Source organism: Drosophila bipectinata, chromosome 4 (genome assembly GCF_030179905.1).
Source record: "Drosophila bipectinata strain 14024-0381.07 chromosome 4, DbipHiC1v2, whole genome shotgun sequence".
NCBI lineage: Eukaryota > Metazoa > Arthropoda > Insecta > Diptera > Drosophilidae > Drosophila > Drosophila bipectinata.
The window spans coordinates 5,991,619-6,017,996 of NC_091740.1; the positions used below are offsets into that span (position 1 = coordinate 5,991,619).

The 26,378-nt window shown below is 37.2% G+C and overlaps 1 protein-coding gene and 1 long non-coding RNA gene across 5 annotated transcripts in view; both read right to left on the reverse strand.

Moving 5' to 3' along the window:
* Nucleotides 1–2,070: 2,070 nt before the first annotated feature.
* The window catches only part of eIF4G1 (eukaryotic translation initiation factor 4G1), an 86,859-nt gene continuing 62,551 nt past the window's right edge, over nt 2,071–26,378 (reverse strand). For 3 of the 4 annotated variants that reach the window (XM_043213607.2, XM_070282461.1, XM_043213606.2), the window contains 10 exons: nt 24,567–24,622; nt 7,707–9,925; nt 7,389–7,632; nt 7,172–7,329; nt 3,389–3,866; nt 3,111–3,334; nt 2,872–3,018; nt 2,590–2,812; nt 2,422–2,523; nt 2,071–2,352 (listed from right to left, as the gene is read on the reverse strand). In XM_043213607.2, coding sequence (XP_043069542.1) covers nt 2,291–2,352; nt 2,422–2,523; nt 2,590–2,812; nt 2,872–3,018; nt 3,111–3,334; nt 3,389–3,866; nt 7,172–7,329; nt 7,389–7,632; nt 7,707–9,925; nt 24,567–24,622 — 3,913 coding nt within the window. In that variant the 3' untranslated portion in view covers nt 2,071–2,290. Of the gene's footprint in view, nt 2,353–2,421; nt 2,524–2,589; nt 2,813–2,871; nt 3,019–3,110; nt 3,335–3,388; nt 3,867–4,603; nt 4,847–7,171; nt 7,330–7,388; nt 7,633–7,706; nt 9,926–24,566; nt 24,623–26,378 lie in introns of those variants that run through there. The other variant, XM_070282462.1, reaches the window with a different exon arrangement.
* Nucleotides 25,168–25,818, reverse strand: LOC138926869 (uncharacterized). Its single transcript, XR_011443558.1, has 2 exons — nt 25,561–25,818; nt 25,168–25,499 (listed from the first exon to the last, which is right to left on the reverse strand). It is a non-coding gene; the product is annotated as an uncharacterized lncRNA (long non-coding RNA).

Sequence of the window (26,378 nt, forward strand, 5' to 3'; positions counted from 1 at the left end):
GTTAACTTAGAAGAACTAAGTCCAGCCCATTTTACAAACCAAAATATTAAATATTTTTTTGCATCGGAGAATCACAGTGGAAGAGCCTTATAAACGCAACGGTCCAGTTCAATGCACTTATTGCCAAGAGTATGGACACATTAGGTTGTACTGTACACTTCGGGCTGTCTGTGTAGTCTGCGGGGACGCCTACAACTCCGCTCACTACATTACAAACAAGGGCAGTACTGTGAAGAAATGTGGAAACTGCGAGTCTTAACTCGCAAACCCAAGTCTTAGCGCCCCCAATTGAAACAACCACCCTGATAAGAAACTCATCGGTATGCTGGGCTCGCAGCGACGAAGACCGAGCTGAGACATTTGCTACACATCTCCAAAGTGTCTTGCAGCCAAACCCTGCCTCGAAATCATTCCTCCTGCCACTAATTCAGCCAGAAGCTACCCAGATAAGTCTTCTGCCTAACCTTCTATACTGTATCGCTATTTGTTTCGACGAGAAAACGGTGGTGTCCGTATTTACCACTTCAGCTATCTGGTCACCCTAACCTTGATAGACGAATAACCTTGCGTAAGTACATCGAATACAAGAAGATGCACCTAAAACTGAATGCTGCCAGCCTCCTCTGAATCACGATCGCAATTTTTCTTGACTACAAGGGACTATTTTGCAATTCAGCACTAAAGCTAATCTGGATGTATGACTCCCAGCTGTGGAAGAACGTGAGCAGCAGCATTATAGACATCATACAGCGCACAATCAAAAATCTTGAGAACTATCACAGGGGCACCTTGGTATGTTCGTGACAAAAACATTCACCGGGATCTCGGCATCTCGCAGTGAAAGAAGAAATCCAGAAGCAAAAAATGTCCTACAAAGAAAAACTGTCTTCGCACCCAAATTTTCTCGCTTGGGGATTGACTCGGGTTTCCAGCGGATCCCGCCTGCGACGCAACGACCTCCCAACCCAGCAATCGATATTTAGGGCCGCCTATAAAATTCAAAAGATTTCAAATTTATAAGATACAAAGTATAAGATTTCATACACCTCCTATGAAAGGTTAGTATCGCAAAAAGAAGATTTAAGAATAAGCTAACTTCGGACGGAGTTAGGACGTGATATACCCTTGCAGTCAAAACCGGATATATATCACAAACATCGGATATAGTTGGCCTATCCTTATGGGAATATCATAATAAAACCAATTCATTACGTTATTCCGTTAATTATCGTTATGAAATTTGGTAGGATTAACTGACTAAAAATAGAATCTGTACTAAGTTCCAGCTTTCTATATTCAAAAACACGAAAGTTGGGTAATTTTCGATCGTTCAGTTATAAGGTAGCTATAGGATAACGTCGGGCGATCCTTATGAAATTTGGCATGTCGTATTATTTTGCCAAAAATAGCTCTCATGTCTAACTCTAAAAATACTACACTTATACCATTTCAAGTCGATACCTTTAAAACTGAGAAACTAATTCGCGTAGAAACAGTCAGACGGACATGCTCATAACAACTCAGGAGGTAATCCTGATCAAAAATATATATACTTTATAGGATCGGAGATTAGTACAGTTTCCTTCACTGCGTTGCACACTTTTGACAAAAATTATAATACCCTCTTCAAGGGTAATTTAGTAGCGGTTAATCTGAGGTCAGAAATTTTTTTAAGAGCAGTGTAGAGATGGAGATCAAACATTTGACCGATCTCCAACAATTTTTGCGCAGGCGTACGAAATTTCTGCCTAACGGGTTCTTGGGTTATCATGTTGCACTCAGTTACTGCGCAATTTCGTTCGCTTCCATCTACGGAGCCACAGTGCCGGCCATTTGCAATTTGTCGGCGTCGTTACTTTTCGGTAACGCTACGATTTACTTCAACACGGATCTTTTATCGGCGAACTGCCTTCGGCTTCCAAAAACTATGTCCAACCATTCTGCTCAAAAGTTCATTATTTCATAAAAACTATTTCGCATTAGTAACCCTACTAATTTTACTCAGATCATCCACAGACCACAGGTTCTTTCCACTAAAAGGTTATTCGTTTAATTTCATTTAGATCCGCATTATTTACATTATCTTTCCGCTTTATTTTTTTGCATATAGTAATTTTATGTCTATGCAACCACAAAATCTATTAAACTAATCCATATAGAAATCTATATTTTCGGTAACAGAACCCTCTTTGCACACTTTTCGATTTTGAGAATTTTATTACAAATATTTAAAGTATGCTTTAGTTTGTATTTCGTGTTTCATCATTTTTCAGTTGGAAACATCATTTTTTCAGTTGCCTTCATCATTGATTAATGAGTTAAAGAACGGATTAAGACTTTTGACAGCAACTCCTATCGAATAAAGAATAAAAAGTATAAATAAATAAGTAAATTAGAAAATATTGTAATATTAAATTATACCCTTGCCAGCTGACTGGTCCTTGGAATCTCTCCATTTGTAAAGTGATTCTTTCTGAATTACATAACCGTCATAAAGCTCGCCGATTAGTTCACCCAACAAGCCTTAAATCAATAACACAAAACAAACGTTCAAAAAATTTATAAGTACAAACGTATATATTTCTATACCTCTCGGATGCTCCAAGCCATGCACTAAGAGTTGCATTGCATATAAACATTCCAGTTGATGATCTTCATTAGAATCAATGTATCTCTGTAAAACTGGTATACAAAACTTCTGGAAGGTTTCGGACTCAAGTTTGTAGCTGTTTTCTTTGTAGATGATTGAAAAATTGCTCAATGTTTCGGTTAAGCCTCTTATAAAAAGCTTGTCTACCACCATAATATTTCCCTAATAAAAAGTATACAGCGCGGATTAGTATATATATACTATATTGAAAGTTTACTTACGTTACTATAATCGATTATGCTATCTGCCGATGTCCCTTCCTTTAACAAATGTTCAATATGTTCTATCACATTTTTAACGTGTTTTTCTTGGCACTCCCTCGGGCGAAACACTGGTGACTTTAATTCATTTTCCACATATTCTAATCTCTGTAAATATTATTATTATTTTTAATAATTATAGTTTGCAGGTAATGGTATACCATTAGTATTATAAAAATATTTGTATGTTAGGAACTCACATTGGATTCAATAAAATCATTCACGTCAGTTTCAGGCATAAAATCTGACCATTGCATTTTAAACTTGACCCACATAGTACGGGTAAAATTCGGGCCAACTTCTTGTGTGCAATATGACAAATATGTTTTGAGGAACTTTTTAGACACGTTTGAATGGCTATTGTCTTTTAATTTTTTATTCCACAACTCTGAAAGCGTTAGAACATTCTTGACAATCAAGGGACCTAAAAATATGGCTTTAGATAGATAAAAACGATATTATTTTTTGCATTATTTACCAACAAACTCAAGAATATATAGCCATAGCTCTGGAATATCAACTATTAAATCGTTCGCGTACTCGCTAAATTCATTGTACGCCAGTCTAAAATGATCCACAGAGATGTAATTCTGCTTTATTAGTAAATCCACAGTAATAGCAAGATAACGCCTATACTGTTTACCGACATTCGCTAAATGCAAATAATCAGTTAATATATAATATATAAAACTACATCGCAGTCCTTCAGGGATGAGTTTTATACATGCAATAACCGCAGGCGTCACTGCTTTTGAGGCAGCAGCGAGTTCAATCATTTCTGAAACAACTGACTTGATAAGCTTTAGATCAGTTTCACTGGCGTCTGTAAAAACTGCTTCTGGGGCAGTCGATCGACTTTGCGCCACCGGTATAGAAGCACCCGAAAATGAAACTTGTTCGGTACCACGTTGAGTTCCACTTGAGCTAGCATTTATGGCGCCCAACAAAGATTGTGCCTGCGAGAAAAATAAAAAAAAAATTTTTTAAAATACAGTTGCAAGAAAATTTAAAATTATATGCAATTTAAATTTGGTTTTATTTTGAATTTTGTGTTTATATGAATATGAGTGTATGCGTAGTAGCACAAAGCAATGAGAGCAGAGCCGTCACTGAACGAAAAAACGTAGTTTTTTATTTAATTTTTCGTTAATTCAAAAGTTGGAATGGGCACTCAAATAGTTCATTTTATTTTTATTTTATTTAAATGCTTTTTTACCAAAAATCCTTATATAAATGAATACTTCCCCCATCTATATTTTCTTTGGAAAAAACTTGTTCCAACACATTTTCTGAGAAAATTTTTCTCAGTGATATCATTTTAGAAAACATCCCTTGGAAACATTACTTTTAAGCTAGACCAATTGAAGATGTCCGGCTTGCTCCAGGAATAAGACTGACAAGTTCTAATTAACAGATAACCAACAAACCTCGGCTTATTCAATTTGTAAATTTATTATCTAAATATATGAATATATGATAATATAAATATTAATAAAAAAATTCAACATGAAGGAGTTTACGTTGCACATTTCTCAATTTTATTGATATCCTCTAAAAATCGATTTGAATGCAATTTTTTTTTCAGATATACATTTTTTTCATAAAACCTTCATGTACTCGAGCCACAGAAATATGCGATGGGGCGTGGAAAATTTGAAACAAACATGAACATGGCCATTATATTTGTCTCCATGTCAGATCCTTAGGTCTATCTCTGATTGTCTCCGAGATCCACGCGTTCATACGGACAGACGGACAGGGATCCGTCAAATCGGCCGATTTTTAGAGGAGATATACCCATATATCCATATATACCCATATACCCCAATAAGAACAATAAGATTTCGAGCTTGGGATCCACTTTCGCTTTTAGTCCGCTTCCATACCGAATCAGTAGCATGGCCGTATGTATGGTGGCTGAAGTTGTGGTTTCGCCCTAGCGCAAAATATGCAAAAAATTCGTTTTTCGTATAAATATAAAACATTTTTCGTATAAATATTCGTAACATATATAAAATTCGGCTCCACCCGAAGTTATCTTTCCTTTCTTGTTTAAATTTAAATTGGACTCAGATGAGTTTTTTACTTGATCCTGTAGCTAATTCTCATAATACCACAATCTTTTCGTGGAGCAGTAAATTTCTTCTTTCCCGATCTGTATTTTCTTTTTATCACCTTTCTCACGATAATTTTTAAAAAATCGGCGCATAAAGTTTCTTATGAAGCCTGTCTGAACTACTTTTTGTTAATTCGGTACATTATGTTCAACCAAAATTTTCGGAACGTGATAAGCGTAAAAGTATAAACAAGAAAGGAAAGCTAACTTCGGGCGGAGCCGAAGTTGATATACCCTTGCAGTTAAAACCGGATATATATCGCAAACATCGGATATATTTGGCCGATCCTTATGAGAATATGATAATATAACCCAATTTATTATAATACAAAATTTAAAACAAGTCCCAAACTTCTATCTTTAACAATACCAAAGTTGGTATTTCTACCAAAAACCATTTCCGATCTTTCAGTTATATGGCAGCTATAGGATATAGTCGGCCGATCCTAATGAAATTTGGTAGGTTGGATCAACTGATCAAAAAATAGAATCTGTACTAAGTTTCAGCTTTCTATCTTCAAAAACACGAAAGTTGGGTAATTTTCGATCGTTCAGTTATATGGCAGCTATAGGATATAGTCGACCGATCCTTCTTTTCTTTGCAAGGAAAGGAAAGAAGCTAAGGGAAGGTAACTTCGGGCGGAGCCGAAGTTGATATACCCTTGCAGTTAAAACCGGATATACATATATCGCAAACCGATTCTTATGATTAAATCATAATAAAACCAATAAACTACAATAAAAAATCTAAAAAAAAAGTCCCAAACTTCTATCTTCAAAAGTACCAAAGTTGGTATTTCTTTCCAAAAACCATTTCCGTTCGTTCAGTTCTATGGCAGCTATAGGATATAGTCGGCCGATTCTAATAAAATTTGGCAGGTTGGATTCTATTTAGCTGACCAAAAATAGAATATGTACTAAGTTTCACACGAAACACGAAAGTTGGGTCGTTTCCGATCGTTCAGTTATATGGCAGCTATAAGATATAGTCGGCCGATCCTTATAAAATTTGGCATGTCGTAATGTTTTGCCAAAGATAGCTCTCGTGTCAAATTTGAACTCTCTAACTCAAAAAACACCAAAGTTATACCATTTCCGATAAATCAGTTATATGGCAGCTATAGGATATAGCCGACCGATCCGGGCCGTTCCGACTTATGTACTGCGTGCAAAGAAAAGAAGGATGTGTGCAACGTTTCAAGACGATAGCTTTAAAACTGAGAGACTAGTTCGCGTAGAAACGGACAGACAGACGGACAGACGGACATGCTCATATCAACTCAGGAGGTGATCCTGATCAAGAATATTTATACTTTATAGTGTCGGAGATGTCTCCTTCACTGCGTTGCACACTTTTGGACAAAATTATAATACCCTCTGCAATGGTATAAAAATATTAATTTTCAAATAGTTTTCATACGACCATTTGATCATTACGATTCATATTTTTAGAGCTTACGTCTTGCTAGTATTACAAAATTTGACCTCCGTACGTGCCAAAAATTTTGCGAATGTTGAAAAAATACTTTTCTTGGTATAGTTTTAAGGGGACCCCCCATTCTCGGCTTCAAAAAATTGATATTTTTTTAAAATTTTATTCGAACTATTAACTATTCAAGAATGTTCCCTGAAAATTTCCAGTGAAAATCTCAAAAACTCTTGAAGATATAGCCGATTTATGGTGGTGGCCTCAGGCGACGGCGAGAGCCGTCTCAAAACTTTAAACGCGTTTTTCTTCAAACAGTTTTTACGACTGGCGCATGAGGTTACTCAAAAACTATTAATCCAATCGGTTCCAAATTTTAACACGTTATTCTATACATATATAGCTCTGGTATGAACTAGGATAAATCAAATCGGTGAAGATCTTCTTTACTTTTCAGCTTGAATGGAGCTTAAAAAAACTTAAACTTAAAATAATTTTTAAAAATAATTGTCAAAGGTCCGCCATTTTGTTAATTTTTGAGCAAAGTTAATAATCCTAGTTCATACGAGAGCCAAACAACATGTACTCTTTCTAATCCCGTTGGAATTTTTGGTTTCACAAGTTCCAGTGAGCGGAAAGTGAGGTCCCCTTAATACAAACGCTACATAGAAAGGGATAGAAAGGAATGGAACAGAAAAGTATCGGGGTGCATAACTCACCTTGGCTGCTTGTCTATGGGGTGGAGCTTGCTGTGGGTATTTCGTTTGACTAGACGATTTGTGAACCGATGTATTGATTAAACTGCGAACCTGCTGACCACTGCGGGACGACGAGTTCTCTCTTGACCCATGAGATGATCCAGTTCTCGTGGTAATACCTTTTTAGTCATACATAAATTTAATATTGTTAACCAAATTTGTAATTTTGTGTTATTACCTCTATCATATCTGTCGCGCTCTATGGATCCCTTATTGTATGAGCCTTTGTTTCTTGGCCCGCTGCGTTCACGATCTCGTTCCCTATCAGTATTATTCTTATCAATCAGCGATGATAGAACTGCAAAAGGATTTGTTGGCGTTGATGTTGGAGCTGATGATTGTCTTGACGTGTTATTATTCCAAATAAATTGCGTTACACCGCCCATTTTTTTTGTTTCCAAATTTTGGTCCGATAGTTTTGACTTTTTTAAAATAATAAAAGTTTAATAAATTGGTAAAGATAATCAGATACATATTTCTAATTAAATTTTCTTACCAGTCCTTCCAGTTTGTTACTGTCAACGGCTTGGGATCGACTTCCTTTGCTTGTTTGCACGTGCCAAGTGTTGTCATCGTTGTTTCCATTAGAGTGACCAGACCCACCAGGCCCATTTCTGCCACCTTCATTATTTTGCTGCTGATGTCTCAGGTTACCATTGTCACCACGTTGACTGTGACTGCCAGTATATCCACCTCCCGAACGGGAGTCACCAAATCTAGAATTTCCCCGATCTTCTCTTTTACTAGGGCCCCCGTGCGACACAATCGGAGAAGATCCAGGCAAACTACCAAAATACTGAACAGAGAGCTGCTCATTTTTGGCCTCTTTTTCGATTTGGCCCATAGTTTTAGGGGCCTCGTTACGCGTTGACTGCCATTTGTTCTTGCGCAAATCGATAACATCTTGTAGCATAAAACGCACTCTAGAGCTAACCTTAGCGCCATCCTTATCAGTTTTTGATGCGATTGCTTGCATTCTAGATATAGACTTCTCAAGTGAGTAACACCGCGTCGGATCTTTGGAATTGACGGGAGTCTGTTCAAACTTTGAACCAACTGTAGTAAGCAGTTTACAAAGACATTCAAGCATATCTTCAGAGTGTGGATTCAGAAGAGTATCAATGCAAGAGTATATTATTTTTCCGGTTAACATGGATATTTTAAAAAGTTCGCCAATAAATCGAACAGTGCCTCCGGAGCGGCGGCGTATTTTTCGTTCCTCCTCCTCAAGCAGAGCCTCAAGTTCAGCTTTTTCATTTCCATCGTTACATTTTTTTATTTTATCTACAATTGGTTGCAGTTTTTTCTCCTTAGCAGTACTTTGAGAAACATTTTGAGTAAACTCTCTTTCGGTTTTATCCAATAAAGCATTACGGAAGTGTTGCAAATTAGATTTGGTACCGCTTTCCATTCGCTCATCGCGTGCTTTTACCTCTGTAATAAGACGGTGGCAAAGTCTGGCATAGGATACAGAAAAATTTGGCTCATCAATAGCTTTTTCAAATACCAATACAATAACTTCATCCATTTTATCTGGAGTATCAATTTTTAACTTGATAATTTCCTCAACAAGCGTGTCAAACCTTTCAGGCGTTAGCTTGTTTAATATACCCCGAACCCGGCGTACTAAATCTTCTTTTTCTTGGGTTTCTTTTAAGTTACTATCTCCCTCTGATTTATTTAACAGTCGTGGTCGCCATGCGTTTTCGTTCTCATTTAACTTAACATCCTGATTTAATGATAAATTAACATGTATCATCCCTTTCATACTGTTTCTTCCCCCGCTTGCTTGTACACCTGACATCGATACTTGTTTTCCAATGTAATTGCCTCCAGGTTCACAACTGCGATTGCCAATTAAACCTACCATCGACTGTACTCGCTTATTATTATTATTATTTCGTATAAATGATGGCATTAAATTTGGTTGAGGAAGTATAGAAACATTTTTAACTTCAGGCTGGATCCGAGATGCCTTAGCCTCTCGCAAAAGTAATAACTGATCACGATCGTATTGTTTTTTGCCGCTTGGATTACTTGGAGACCATTGACCTTCATTATAGTTAATAAGGGGCACCGATAACATTTCTGCGGGTTCATTTTTCACAGAAAGCTCATAGTCTTGGGAATCATGTTTATTCTCAGCCACATGCTCCACCTCATCTTTATCTTCAGATTGGGAAAGGTTCTGTAAATCATCTACGTGGACATCTTGAGACTTTGTCTCTTTAGATGATATTTCAAAATCCATTAAAACAGATGATATATCTTTGGATTTTATGGAGTCCAACTTAACTGATTCCAATTTTTCTTCTTTAATTACCATTGAGGAATTATCAGTTTTATTAGGAACACTTTTTGGTTTTGGTTGGTCATGAATCTGATTACCTTTAGCACTCGACTGCAAATGGTTTTCCAATATTTCAGTTTTTGCATTATACAAAACCTTCATTGTATTAACTGGCGCAGCTTCATTTATACTAGTATATTCTGATTCTGGCGATGACGTATTAGCATCAGATCGCTGTACATCTGGTATAACATCAGAAACAGATGATGAAACAGTTTTCCCAACGTTCTCCTTCTCTGATACAGTTAATATTTGCTCATTTATTTGAGTATTAGATACCGGCTGCCGCTGTATGTTAATTGTGGAAAAATTATCCTGTGCGGTTGCTTGTTGATTGTTTTCCCTTTTATTTTCAACAAGTTCGGCTAGAAAAGATAAGAAGCCAAGTAAAAATTTAAACTTTTTAAGATGAAGTTAAATAATAGTAAAATTAAAGCAATATAAAGTTAAATTGACGCACGAACGTGATCTTGATCGCGGGGATTTCGCAAACTATTCTTATCCCTCGTATGAACGCGTGAATTTTAGAGACTAAAAAACTAAAAAAAAGAAAGAGCTAAAGGATGTTGCATGGATATTGGTTTCAATGTTTTAAAAATTAAACAATTTTTAGATGCCGAACTGTTTTTTTTGGCAAGTTTCAATATGGAAAATAAATTTCAGCTAAAATGGCCGATTCTTTATATAGAATAGGCATTATATTCCGATTCCCATTAAGTTTTACAACTTTCAAAGCGTGGATATACGAGACTATAAGAGGTAGAAGTATCCGATTTGGAACTTAGACTCAAAGATAAAGATATATATATCAAAGGTACAGATATGTATATCAAAGATATAGTCAGATAAGATGAAGTGTTTACAGCTGTGAAGCTATGCGTTACATACACATGTACATATACGTACAGTGGCGAGACATGTAAATACATGTTTTTCACTTTTAACTTTAAAAGAATCCTACTTGTAAAATATATTTTTGTATTTATTTATACACTAAAGAAACAAATTTTAAAATAAACTGTTTATATATATTTATTACATATATATATTATTTATATATTATACCAAGGGTATTTCCCTTACTTATACCTTTTTTTTTTTTTTTTTTATTTTAACGTTGCTTTTATTTCTTGAATCTTCTCTTTGCGAGACTAACAAGAGGTGTATCAAATCTTATATTTTTAACTTAACTAACAGTCATATTGACTGATACGGAGTTAGACGGCCTTAAAAATCGATTGCTGGGTTGGGAGGTCGTTGCGTCTAAGGCGGGATACGCTAGAAACCCGAGTCAATCCCCGAGCGAGAAAATTTGGGTGCGAAGACAGTTTTTCTTTGTAGGACATTTTTTGCTTCTGGATTTCGTCTTTCACTGCGAGGATGCCCAGATCCCGGTGGATGTTTTCGTTGCGAACATACCAAGGTGCCCCTGTGATAGTTCTCAGGATTTTTGATTGTGCGCGCTGTATGATGTCTATGTTGCTGCTGCTCGCGTTCCCCCACAGCTGGGAGCCATACGTCCAGATTGGCTTTAGGACTGAATTGTACAGTAGTAACTTGTAGTCTAGGCACAGTGGCGATCGTGAGTTTATGATCCAGTGGAGGCTGCTGGCTTTCAGTTTTAGATGCATCTTTTTGCATTCGATGTGCTTACGCCAGGTAAGTCGTCTATCAAGGTGAACGCCAAGGTACGTTACGTCGTTAGCTTGAGGGATCTGCATACCGTTTAGTAAAAGCGGAGGGCATGTTTGTCTATTAAGAGTAAACGTTATATGTTTACACTTTTGTTCGTTTATTTTAATGCGCCAGTCGGACAGCCACCTTTCCACTATTGTGAGATGATTAGCCAGTTGGGTTGTTGCCTGCGTTGGGCATCTGGAGCGACTAAGAATAGCGGTATCATCGGCGAACGTTGACGTTGTTAGTTGTGCGCTCGTAGGAATATCCGCAGTATACAAAACATATAGACACGGCCCGAGTGCGCTTCCCTGTGGAACTCCAGCTTCGATGGTGTAGTCGCCCGAAGTAGCTGCGTTGCATCTCACTGAGAATACCCTATTGAAGAGGTATGATTCCAGTAGCTTGTGGGTGTATGTTGGCAAATACGTTTTAATTTTGTGCATGAGTCCGATGAGCCAAACTCGGTCGAAAGCTTGAGATACGTCGAGGAAAATAGCGCTGCAGTATTCTCGTTGTTCGAAGGCTGAGCGTATTTCGGATGTTAATCTGTTCACTTGTTCGATGGTTCCATGGTTTCTTCGAAAGCCAAATTGGTGTGCCGGGATGATATTGCAAGCTTCCAAATGTGGTATTATGCGAGTTAACAAGCATTTTTCAAACAGTTTAGACAAACAAGATAGAAGGCTTATTGGTCTGTATGATGACGGAATTGTGTGGTCTTTTCCAGGCTTCGGTATCATTATAATGATGGATTTCTTCCACTTTTTTGGGAAATAGCCAAGATTAATGATTCCATTAAATAGTTTGCAGACGACCTCTATAGCGCATTTTGGAAGTTCGATCAGCATCTTTGGGGTCAATAGGTCACCACCGGGAGCCTTTTTTGGTTTTAGCCCTCTTATGACTTTTTCGATTTCGTTCGGCCGGAATGGAGGTGCGGCTGGCTGAGGGGAGGACTCTGGCTGAATTACTGGCAGGAGGAATGAATTTGAGGCTGGGTTTGGCTGGAAGACACTTTGGAGATGTGTGGCGAATGTTTCAGCTCGGTCTTCGTTGCTGCGAGCCCAGCATCCCGAAGAGTTTCTTATCGGGGTGGTCGTTTCAATTGGGGCACTAAGATTTGGGTGGGCCCTCCACAGGGGGTACTTTGTGCTTGTTGGCGAGAGATTCTGGATGTACCTCAGCTGTGCATTTTCTTCCTGTTGGTGAAGAGCCTGGTCGAGTGATCGGGTTGCTTCCTTAAGGCGTTGTTTTGAAGCTGGTGATCTGCTGTTTTGCCAATCACGACGCGTGCGCCTCTTTTCTCGCACGAGCTGTTCGATTTGCTGATTAGATTTGAAGTGTTTGTTTCGGTCTACTTCTTTCCTATGAGGAGTAGAGATTTTAGCTGCCGCAACGAGTACTTCTTCCAGGGCGCTCGTAGTGTAGTCGATGTCCGATTCCATGTTAAAATCCGGGGCGAGTTCTATGTGGGCACTCACGTACTTTTTGTATTTTAGCCAGTTTGTTTTTGTCGTCGTCAGACTGAAGGGGTGTTCGGTTATTTCTGGGCTTTGAAGAAGCGTTAGAAGCACAGGCGAGTGGTCTGATGATAAGTCCGAGACTGCTTTGGCACTTATTAGATTGCGAGGTATGTTTTTTGTCACTGCAAAATCAATAAGGTCTGGGAGCTTTCGTGAGTCTGTTGGCCAGTATGTGGGACTTCCAGGGGAAACGTAGTCCAGTTTATTTTTCACATTTATAATTGCATTGTACAATTGTCTTTCTTTGGGAGTCACTAGACGTGATCCCCAGTGCGTATGTTTGGCGTTGTAGTCTCCTGCGGCTATAAATCGATCCCCAAGTGAATTGTAGAAGTCCATAAATTGTCCTTCCGAGATTGAGAAGCGAGGAGGGCAGTAAACGGCAGCAATTGAAAGGATTCCGTTGCTTGACTGAATTTGTATCGATGTGGCCTGCAAGAAGTTTGTTGCAAACCTTTTGTGAAAATGGTGTTTAATTCGTTCTCTGATTAGAACTCCAGTTCCGCCGTGGGCTTTCCCATCTGGATGATCTGTGCGGTAGATTGTGTAGCCTCTTATATGAAAGTTGTATTTGCTTGTAAGATGCGTTTCCACCAGTAGCATAACGTCAATATGGTTTTCGGTCAAGAATTGTGACAATTCTAGTTTATGCCGTGAGACACCATTGGCGTTCCACATTGATATTCGTAGCGCCTGCATAGATTATTTGGACTGTTGTGCTACGAGCAGCTGTATCACCATGTTCTGGTTTTGAACAAGCGTTTGCATGGTCGTTTTCATGAATGACATAAGCTCCATCATACTTTGTTGGAGGGTAAGCATCATAGTTTCCGTTTTGCTGTGTGGCTGTTCTGGGGCCTGTTGAGCGCTTTGAGAGTTAGGCTGAATTGGAATTTCCCTTCCAGATCGTAGAGCATCGGCATAGGAGAAGCCGTTGGTGGTGTTTAGTGGACCGAATGAGGATCTCGCAGCTTTGGCGAAGAAGACGTCTGGCGTGGTTTTTGACGAAACGTACGCATTCTGTGGATTTTGGTTGCGCGTTGCGGTCGCTTGACGCATGCGACTCTTTAACTCCTTATACACAATACATCCTCTATAGTTTGCCGTATGGCTGCCTCCGCAGTTTCCACATTTCTTCACGGTACTGTCCTTGTTTGTAGTGCAGCAAGCGGACTTGTGGGCGTCCCCGCAGACTACACAGACAGCCCGAAGTGTGTAGTAAGACCTTGTGTGTCCATACTCTTGACAATTAGTGCATTGCACTGGACCGTTACGTTTATGTGGCTCTTCAACAGTGATTTTCCGATGCAAAAGATATTGCAGGTTGTAGATTGGGTGGACTTCGTTCTTCTTCAGCGACCTGCTTTCAGGCTCGAGCTCGACCTTGAAGAGGGGTTGTGGCTTTTTATCTTTATTTAGAATGTTAATAACATTCTTGGCGGCGAAGCCCTTTTCTTTAAGGGCGGTTTTTATTTCCTCGGCGGTAACATCAGGTTCTATTCCCTTTACTACCACTTGTAGGCCCTTACTGCTTTTCAGCTGGTACGTGTAATAGTTTTTCTGTACAGTGTCCAGATATTTTGACACTATTCGGAAGTGCTCTTCAGTCTTGGTTTGCACCTTTGTTTCATGGATGTTCCCTTTGATAAGCGGAACAACATGAAAGTTTTCACCGTTCCCGATCAACGACGCAATTTTGTTGACCAGGGCACTCGAGCTTTTTTCCCTAATATAGATTGGAGGGGGCTTGGGTTTTTTTGCGGTGTCTTGGGCTGGTTGGTTTTCCTCAGCCTCCGCCAGTAGGGCAAATCTGTTAGTAGTGGATCTGTCTGGTTCATTATCGTTATTCAGGACACGGTTAATTTTTGTTTTGTTGCCTGCCGGATTACTCTGCGGGCTAAGCTTGCGCTTAATTTGGATGTAGCGATCCATTCCAGTCTGTGTGGCCGTTGCCGCTTTGGCACTTTCCGAGGTTGTTGTTTTTGTACTCGCTGTAGTCGTTGACGTCGTGGTACTTTGAGTTGCAGGGGTTTTCGCTGTTGTTGCAGAAGTTGTAGCGCTGCTTGTTGTTGGTGCGAAATTTGTTTCCGATATTGGAGGGGGGGTTTTACACTGCGAACTCCATGACGCGGGAGCGGGTGAGCAAGACCGTGCCCTTTGGGTTTCAGCGGTCAGTAAAGCCGGGTTGCTTTTAAGCGCCGATTTTTCCACTTCGGTATCGCGGGTTGAAAAGTAAGAGTAGAAGCAGTTTCTTTGGTTCACTGAACTTCTACGCTCGTTCTTTTGGTCGTTGCTCAATGAGCTCATTGCGTGGTACGTATTTTTTTTTTTCAACAATGCACTAGTTTTGGTTTAGCACATTACAACTGTTATAAAAAAAAAAGCTTGTCTGTCGCTTTTAATAAATTGTATTTCAGTGTCTTTTCGCTTATATTGGCGAAAATATAAGCGAAGTGAAGTTTTCCCGGAGCTCGGACAAAGCACGTCCGCTCAGTTCGGTAGTTCGATTACTTATACCTGGACGAAATAAATATTGGGACACTTTATTTTTTTTAAATAAAATTGTAAATGATTTTTAATTTTTTTTGTTTTTATTTTATTTGTAAATATAGAGAAGAAATGCATTAAAAACAGATAAAACTTTTTTATTTTACTGATACTTTCCACGAAAATTGATATTATGTTAGCTCCCTTAGAAATAATTATTGGGACACTGTAAATAATTAGTGTCCCAATAATTATTTCTAAGGGAGCTAACATAACCATATCAATTTTCGTGGAAAGGATTAGTAAAATAAAAAAGTTTTATCTGTTTTCAATGCATTTCTTCTCTATATTTAAAAATAAAATAAAAACAAAAAAAAACGAAAACGAAAACTGAAAGTGAAAACCGGAGCATGCCTGTATGATTTTGGTCAAAAATGTGCAACGCAATGAAGGAGACAGATCTGACTCTATTATGTCTATATATCAGTTTTCGGCACCTCAATTCATTAATAGGATTTAAATGCATTAGTATTAGTAACGAATAGCAGAAAGTAGGCTGTTAAAATGACGTTTCACACATTTATAGTGTGTGTGTGGAGCAGAGCTCGAGCAGAGAAATTTCCTATGCCCTTGGGGTAGGGCCGTGCCGACCACTGCTATATATCAACTCCTGAGTTGGTATAAGCATGTCGGTTTGGGTGTCTATTTATAGTATAAATTTTATACGCGAACTAGTCTCTCGGCTGACTATATTCTATATCTGGCATGTAACGAAATGAGCGGAAATGCCATAACAGTGGAGTTTTTAAAGTTAGAGTGTTGGTTTTCCATGGTTGAAATATTGTGGGTTGATTCCATTTTTGGAAAAAAAAAAATACAAATAATACGACCAAATTTTATAAAGATCGGCCGACTATACCCTATACCTGCCATTTAACTGAAAGATCGGAAGATCTTTTTCGTGTTTTTGAAGAAAGAACAAGAAGGGAAAGCTAATTTCTGGCGGAGCCGAAGTTGATATACCCTTGCAATTAAAACCGTATATATATTGCAAAAATAAGACGTAGTGGGCCGATCATTATGAGAATATCGTAATATGACCAATTTATTACAATACAAAATCTTAAAAAAAAGACTCAAGCTTCTATCTTAAAATATACAAAATATCCGATCGTTCAGTTATATAGCAGCTATAAGATATAGTCGGTTAATCGTAATGAAATTTGGTAGGTCGGATCAACTGACCAAAAATAGATCTGTACGAAATAGAAATACGAAATCTTTACGAAATTCAAACTTTTTATTCTCAAAAACACGAAAGTTGCGTCAATTCCGATCGTTCAGTTATATGGCAGCTATAGGATATAGTCAGCCGATCCCGGTCGTTCCGACTTATATACTGCGTGCAAAGGAAAGAAGGGTGTGTGCATAGTTTCAAGTCGATAGCTTTAAAACTGAGAGACTAGTTTGCGTAGAAACAGACAGACGGATAGAAGAACATTTTTATATCAACTCAGGAGGTGATCCTGATCAAGATATATATACTTTATAGGGTCGAAGATGTCTCCTTCACTGCGTTGCACACTTTTGGACAAAATTATAATACCCTCTGCAAGGGTATAAAAAAAAGTCCCAAGCTTCTATCTTCAAAAGTACCAAAGTTGGTATTTCTACCAAACACAATTTCCGATCGTTCAGCTTTATCAACAGACCAAAAATAGAATCTTTAATAAGTTACAGTTTTCTATCTTCAAAAACACGAAAGTTGGGTCATTTACTATCTTTCAGTTATATGGCAGCTATAGGATATAGTCGGCCGATTCGTATAAAATTTGGTAGGTCGTATTATTTTGCCAAATCCGAACTCTCTAACTCTAAAAGCACCAAAGTTATATCACTTCCGATCAATCAGTTATATGAAATATTTGTAACCATCAAAATCTTGATTTATTTAAAAAAAACGGTTTTTCGTGACTTTTTGGGCTTAAAAATTCTAGAGGTTTACGCCGATGGTTAAAGGCTTCAGCGGCGGCGTAGAGGTCAAAATGACTCGTCGGCGGCGGCGTAGTAGTCAGAAAGAACCGGCGGCGGCGTAGTGGTCAGAAAGAACCGGCGGCCGGCGGCGTACAGAATTTTTTCAAATTAAATAAAATTAGTATTTTTGTATTATTTTAGTCTATAACGCCTTTATTAAATTTAATAAGTAAATGAAATAAAAATAAATTAAAATTCAGTAACAAATAAAAATAAAAATATTAGTCTTTTTCCTTGACTTGAATAAGTTTCATTCAGTATGCGTAAAAACGCTTTTGATTTACAAGTTAATACTTTTCCCTAGACATAATTAAAGTTCAGTTTTCAATTCAGTTTATTTTTATCTCTTCAATTTGTAAATTTAAGTTAAACTTTCTTTGCAAGTGTCGTAATTTTCATGTATGAAAATTAATTTATTTACATACGTTGTGAGGACTGAGCTGTGACACAGCTTTAAAATGTAAACTACACCAAACATATGTTCTAGAGATGGGACATAGCGGGGATGAGACAATCTCAACGATTAATAGATTATTTATATGGAGTATTTGGCCATTTTTATGATTTATATATTTTTTTTTTTTAGTTTTATAAAGAATAATAACACCGAAGACCGGTGTTGTACCAGCGGAGCGCCGTTATTTTCATAATTTGGCGGCGGCGCGTCAAATAAGACAAAAATCGGCGGCAGCGGCGTATATGTCTAAAAAATTCCTAAACGCGTAATTTTAGACCGATTTTAAGCTTTTGTGCCTTACATTGTGCCTTACATTTTTTTAACAAAAAGGATACAGTTTTTACACATGAAATTGACATTTTGGCATTTTGTTCGTGTTTTTCGTTCGTGTTTTTAGTGTTCGAAATGACGCCATTTTTTGGGTACGACTTACAAGATATGCTATCATTTTTGACACATATCAATATTGTCGCATTAATGCTGAATAAAACGAGACCAATTTTATTGGAAAATTATGAAAATTTTTGAAGGTTTAACGCTTTTCTCAAAACAAGTTCCAAAACAAACAAGTTGATTTTTCCGAATCAATGAAAATCAATATACTAAGATAGGAACATAGTTTATGGTCATCATAGGTAATGGTCGCGTTGCCCTCTCGGTTCTCTAGAGCTTCAATTTAATCAGGTTATTACAGACCGTTTGAATGAGATTTCTATAAATAAAATTATTTTGAGTATTTGTCAATTTGATTTTTCTCTTCGATTTTTTGTGTTGATCAGTCATTTTTTCGTCTTGTTTTTTCTTTCGCCTTGCGATTGCTCCGTTTTAGCTGTAATTTTTACTTTAATTACATATCTATAATTTCACGCACCCAGGTTTACATTTACAGTTGCAATGAAATTTTTTAAGGGGGGACATCTGAGTAACAGGCCAAAAAAAAGCGGTTTTTCTCGAATTTTTTTTGGCCAAATCAAAACAGCTAATCGAAAATTTTTAAATGGGGTTTTATTATATTATATTTAAACTACACAAAAAAATTTTTTTTTAATAAATCGAAAACAAAATGGCGGCCCTGCAGCCCTTATTCGAAGGCCCTATTTTTTTAAAGGGGGTCCATGGCCGAACACCTAACGTCCTTAATTTTTGATCTAGAACAAAAAATCAAGTTTGGTTAGTTTCTTTATCTCAACGGCTATCGACACACGTAGGATTTTTTCGATATATGGATTTTTTCCAAAATGGCAAGTGATTGAACAAAATTTTCCATTTTCACTAACAAAAAACGTCACAAAATTGTTGATAAAAAAAAAAGTAAGCAAAATAAAAAAAACGTAAAAAAATCCTACGTGTGTCGATAGACATAGGTATTCTGAGTATACTGTCAAAATTTTAGATCGATAGGTTAAGAGTTGTTCGAGTTAGGTGTTCGGCCAACCCGAGAAAACCGCGTTTAAAGTTTTAAGTACTGTGGGATATACCTGTGAAGCATCGCCGCAGAATGGAAAATTTCGACACTTAGACACTTTTGCCGGACTCTATCTTTTGATATGTCATTTTTAAAACCCTAAAAAATTTTTCAAGCGAAAAAAAAAATTTTCGATTTTTTCAAAATTCTACTCAGATGTCCCCCCTTAAGTAATGCAAAAATATTAAACGCCCATTATAGATGAGTTTTTCATGTTTCATATTTTTTAAATAAACCCAAAAATGAAAACAAAAAAAAAGTTTTAGTTGAATTCGAACTCAGAGCACTTAATATTCTATCCCCAAGTTTTTTTTGTTCAGAAATATATCTGAAAGTTGAGTTGGTATCTGAATCATGAATTACTCAATTCATGATTTCGCGCTGATATTTGACCATAATTTTTTCACCAACAGCCTTCCGTACCATTAAATATTTAAAAAAAAACTTAACTTGGACTGGACTTTTCCTTTAATCAAAAATTAAAATATGGTATGCTCTACTAATTTCAAAAGGAACTAAAAAATCTTCCATAGAAAAATTTGTTTCTATGATTTATAGAAGCTTTATATTTAATTTTCCCAACTTTTCATCCCTCATTGATTAATTGCTAATATGCAGGACAGGGATGTCTACCCTAGGCACATCCACCCTCTGAAGGGCCGTCAGCAGAGGAACCACGCAAGGAGAAGTCCTCTCCCCTCTTCTATGGAACATAGATGTCAACTCGATTCTATGTAGCATGGAAGAGGGAGGATGCGGATGTTGCCGGATATTTGGTATGGTGGCCAGCCCTCAAAAAGAAAACCACCATATGTGGTTTACCAAGTTTTAAAAAATTCAGAGAGCGGTAGCACTATGCATCAGTGGCACCCTCAGTACCACTCGAAACGCAGCCCTAAACGCCATACTAAGCCTATCCAATCCAGAACTAGCTGGTATGGAACAAGCGAAAGAGGCGACAGTCAGGCTAAGACAAACACACTAGTGGAACCCAAACATCACCGGACACTCCACTCTTTAACTTAATTTAATTAATGCTTACTTACTTAATACCCAAATTCTTAGCAGCACAGGCTATGGTACTCCCGAGGAACACATATAAACTCTTTCCAGCATCATCATTCCCGGAAGGAAGGAATGGAAAAATAAAGTCTCAAAACTAGAAATTAAAGTAGGAGGAAGCCATAAGAGCCTCCTTAAGGGGTTATATACCTTCTTTTTCGAAGAAAAAGAGGAAAGTTTGAATTTTTTTTTAGGTATGTAGCAATTATTTAATTACACGGATGTTTTAATATTTTGATAGTACACTTTATTAACAATGTTTGTGCAAAATTTGGTGAAAAAATATTGAATAGTTTTTAAGGGGTGGCTGTTTTCCTTAGAGGCCTTTTTTTTTTTAGAGCCTTGCGGTGACAGTTCCCCAGGTCAAAAAGGTCAACTTAAATCATAAAAGTAAAAAAATTTCATTAGTTTAGAGTAATCTCTTGTGCTTGAACGATCGATTTTAAAATTTTTTGTTTTTGTTTGGATATGGCAGCGTTTTATGCTAAAAATGAACGTTTTGGTCTCTAGAAATTTTACTAAAAAATTTATTTCGCCGAAAAAAAAGTTTGCGCGTGAAAAGTCGATCGTTCAAGCACAAGAGAATTTCATTACGAACATTTTAAAAAAAATTTGAAGTAAATCGGTTTAGTAGTTTTCCGTCAATCATTGTCACCGCAAAGTCATTTTTCAAGAAACACCATTTCGAGATATTCGCGTTTAAAGTTTCAAGTTCAGTTCAAGGCCGCAATGAGGCGCGCGGTTAGGAGCGCTGTAACTTTTTTTCTACTGCTCCAATCTCTATGAAAATTTGGGAAAATGTTCTCAAGGAGTTGTTCTTCAAGATAAACCACTAAAAAAATTTTCGTTTTTTTTTAAATAAAAAAGGTATATAACCCCTTAAGAATAACCCAAATACTGCAGCGTCTTACAAGCTGAAGTGATAGCAATAAGGAAAGCACTAAACAGTCTCAATCCTTTAAACCTTGCACGGAGCGAAGTCAACATATAAAAAGAAAGCAAAGCGGCTATAAAATGGCAAATAACAGGCAACTTCATGGCAGACGAATTGGTTTGCATAGAAACCACGACACCACTTCAGTCTGAAATGGAGGGTACTGGAATACCAATCGCCTCTTACAAACTCCAGTTTAGAGAAGCAAATGAAAGAAAAAAGGAACTCAATTGGGTTGGCATTTGGCCCGCCAACTATGATCCAATATCTCAAAGAAAAGAGCATCTCCAGAGCAAAAATTATGTTTTTAGTAAACTGCAAGAAATTAATAACAAGCAACCAACACCTTCAATTTCAATAAAAAATCTTAATATTAATATTATATTTAATTTTTTTGGAAACATTTTATTTATACCCTTGCAGAGAGTATTATAATTTTGTCCAAATGTGTGCAACGCATTGAAGGAAACATCTCCGACCCTATAAAGTATATATATTCTTGATCAGGATCACCTCCTGAGTTGATATAAAAATGTTTTTCTATCCGTCTGTCTGTTTCTACGCAAACTAGTCTCTCAGTTTTAAAGCTATCGACTTGAAACTTTGCACACACCCTTCTTTCCTTTGCACGCAGTATATAAGTCGGAACGACCGGGATCGGCTGACTATATCCTATAGCTGCCATATAACTGAACGATCGGAATTGACGCAACTTTCGTGTTTTTGAGAATAAAAAGTTTGAATTTCGTAAAGATTTCGTATTTCTATTTCGTACAGATCTATTTTTGGTCAGTTGATCCGACCTACCAAATTTCATTACGATTAACCGACTATATCTTATAGCTGCTATATAACTGAACGATCGGAAATGGTTTTTGGTAAAAATACCAACTTTTGTATTTTTGAAGATAGAAGTTGAGACATTTTTTAGATTTTGTATTATAATAAATTGGGTTATATTATCATATTCTCATAAGGATCGGCCAACTATATCCGATGTTTGCGATATATATCCGGTTTTAACTGCAAGGGTACATCAACTTCGGCTCCGCCCGAAGATAGCTTATCTTTCTTGTTATACCCTTGCAGAGGGTATTATAATTTTGGTCAAAAGTGTGCAACGCAGTGAAGGAGACATCTTCGACCCTATAAATTATATATATTCTTGATCAGGATCACCTCCTGAGTTGATATGAGCATGTCCGTCTGTCTGTTTCTACGCAAACTAGTCTCTCAGTTTTAAGGCTATTGACTTAAAACTTTGCACACACCCTTCTTTCCTTTGCACGCAGTGTATAAGTCGGAACGGCCCGGACCGGCCAACTATATCCTATAGCTGCCATATAACTGATTGATCGGAAATGGTATAACTTCGGTGTAAATAACTTTTGGAGTGAGAGAGTTCAAATTTTACATGAGGGCTATTTTTGGCAAAATAATACGACATGCCAAATTTCGTAAGGATCGGCCGACTATATCCTATAGCTGCCATATAACTGAATGATCGGAAATAACTCAACTTTCGTGTTTTTGAAGATATAAAGCTGGAACTTGGTAGAGATTATATTTTTGGTCAGTTGATCCGACCTACCAAATTTCATAACGATCGGCCGACGATATTCTATAGCTGCCATATAACTGAACGATCGGAAATAACTCAACTTTCGTGTTTTTGAAGATATAAAGCTGGAACTTGGTAGAGATTATATTTTTGGTCAGTTAATCCGACCTACCAAATTTCATAACGATCGTCCGACTATATCTTATAGGTGCCATATAACTGAACGATCGGAAATGGTTTTTGGTAGAAATACCAACTTTGGTATGTTTGAAGATAGAAGTTTGGGACTTTTTTTTAGATTTTGTATTGTAATAAATTGTATTATATATTCATATTCCAATAAGGATCGGCCAACTATATCCGATGTTTGCGATATATATCCGGTTTTAACTGCAAGGGTATATAAACTTCGGCTCCGCCCGAATTTAGCTTTCCTTTCTTGTTTTTTTTATTACAGGGTGACAATAAATAACCCGGACAAACATTTTTGATCATAACTTTTTAAGGAACTGTATTTGAGAAAAAATGCAGATACCCAACTATTAAATAGGTATTGTGTTAACATATATTCAGCTGGTTTCGTAGTGCCTTCCTTGGGCTGCGATGCAGAGCCCTAAACGTTTCTGGAAATTTGGCGCAATGGGCCGCAAGAGGTTCTTCCGATAATCGATCCCGTTCTCGGAGCAATGATTGCTTCAGCGCCTCCAAACTTATGTGGCGTTAAGCACATGCCCTGGACTCCAAAATAGACCACACACTCTAGTCCATCGGATTAAGATCTGGCGAGTAAGGTGACCATTCACTGCATGTGATAAAGTCCGGGCAATTGGCTTTTCACCAGTCCTGAGTCAATTTGGCTCTATGGGCTGACGCTGAATCCTGTTGAAACGTCCACTCCGTATCACCGAAGTGCTGCTGGGCCCAAGGAAGCACAATAGTTTCCAAAATGTCCCGACGGTACACTTCCTGATTGATTTTGACCCCTTGATCGATGAAAACAAGGGGTGTTTTGCCAGTGGCGCATTTTCCTCCCCAAACCATTAAAGACTGCTCACATTGACGGCGCTCTATAATTTTAGAGGTACCTGGAGCTTTAGCAGACCAGCTTCTGTAATTTTTGTGATTGTGCGCCTGTTGGATGTCTCGTCCGTGAAAAGAACACGCTCCCATTTTTGAGCTGCGGCCCGACGCTTTAGCTGACGGCATCTTTGGAGTCTCACGCACTTATTGTCATCCGTAAGAAGATGCATTTTTTGGAGCTTGTTGGGCTTGAGATTAAGCTCATTTTTTGCTATCAACCGAACACTTTCTCGATTCACTCCGATTTCACGAACTATTTTTCTGACCGAGACTCTGCAATTCCGAGTGATCCGCTTTTTCACTATCTGGCGAATTCTGGAAGTGTTAGCGGTACATAGTCTGCCTCGTCCGGGACGGTCACCTTCATGGCCAAGCTCATTAAATCGCCGGATAGCGTCAGAGACCGTTTGTTTTGGTATGCCAAGCAAACGAACAATGTCGCATTGGCGATTTCCATGTTGAAACAGTTTTAAAATTGCACAACGATTGTTAGACATCCCGAAAGAAATATCAAATGGATGGGAATCACAAAAATGTAAATATATTTGTTTCAGAAAAGTAAAAGCTATCGATAAATGCATTTATTTAAGGGCTGCATCATAATACATTTATAATAGATTGCTTCAAAGTTTGTCCGGGTTATTTATTGTCACCCTGTATTATTATAAATATATATTTTTTGTTAAATTACTGATAAAAATAAAAAAAAGAATATTTACTTACAAGATAAAGAAGCATCCGAACATTCCAATACATTTTTATTCGACGCTATGGGAATTCTAAAACAAAAAATTAACACTTTGTTATATAAAAACATATTATAAATTAAATACATTTTTTATCTGTTTTAAATCTGAGGTTTTATGGAAAACAGGTTTGGTTTGTATGTACACTAGTTTTTAAAGGAAAGGACAAGCGAATAAAGTCAATAAAAATAAGCGACCAAGTTGTTTCAAAAGTAAGCAACAAAAATTTGTTGCTGAGAATCCATACCTTTTCAGTTTAAACTTTAACGGTTAGTCAAATTGTGGGTGGAAGATATGAGTACCGGATATAATATAGTCGGGAAACTCGACAAAAGCCGTCCTTTTTGGTTTTTTTTTTATAGTTTGTAGTACTCATTGCGTTTAAATAACTGACTTGCTTTGAACATTCACAAGACTTAATACGAAAGTGAAATTGAAAAATAATCGGCATGAACTAAAAAAAAAATATCAATATGTAAAACAGATTATTCAATCCAATTTTAATAAACAACCATTTGTTGTTAATTGTTAAGTGAGAGCAAGGATTAAACTTCAAGGAGCAAGAATTGAAACTCATCTAAAATTTTATGATTTAATTTTCAAAATTTTGAACTTTCTGGATAAAATTTTTTTAATTTATTCTGTGCCTAAATTAGTATTATTACTAGGCTGGGAGGTTGTTGTGTTGTAGGCGTATTCTGTTTAAAACCATGGTTATGTCCAGAGCGTTCCACCATTATAATTCCCTTTGCAAGGATATAAATATATTAGGCGTTCGTCTTCTTTCCAGATTCGTGTGCCCGTGCTGATTTTTAACACGAGTAGTTGTTCATCCAGTTTTTGGCCAGAAAACATTTTCATCTAAGAACATCAGACAGTGATGTGTTGACATGTCACTCGGCAAAACGGTCTACAAAAAAAATTCCTGAGGTCGAATGCTGTATTTGTGTTTCGTTTTAAGTAAATTTAACTTTGATTACAAAATTCTGCAGACGTTGTAGGTAACGTCTTCGAAAAAAAGGTGCTTTGAGGTGAACTCGTTTTTGTGGTTATGGATTATTATATTTCTCCAGCCAAGTACAAAAGTATGAAACGTCATGATCGCAGCCTACTTTTAGCTTTTCGTTACTAATACTTATGCATATCGAAAATATCACTCAAATCATGATTTCACGCTATGTGATAGATTTTCTTGAGATTTGACTGCATATCTCCTTAGACTACATACCTATACATTGATATGATTTTAACGCATTAGTATTAATAACGAATAGCAAAGAGTAGGCTGTGAGCATGACGGTTCACACATTTATACTGTGTGTGTGTGGCAGAGCTCGGGCAGAGAACTTTCCTATGCCCTCAGAATAGGGCCGGGCCGACCACTGATATAAATTCACTTGTGCGCACTCTAGACTTTATTCGGATTTGGATAACTTTCAAAAATGGTGTTTATTACCATTATAAAAAAAATACATTTATAAACATTAACACAAACACGATCTAGTCCACACTAGGTTATGTACATTCCCATTGGTGCGCTTTAGAAAATGAACCCAGGACAACGATCTGGGAGTCTTATTAGATTTATAACTCATATTTTCTGATCATATTTCCAACATGGTCATTGAGGTTTTTCAATAACAATAATCCACTCAAAAAAAAAAGGTCGAAATTAGGTTTTTAAAACATATTAGTTATTTATTCTGCATGTATTTAAAACTCGATGAATTTACGATAAACCAGTTTATGGGTCTAAGCAGTGACAAAATGTACGAGTGCGGTCCGAATT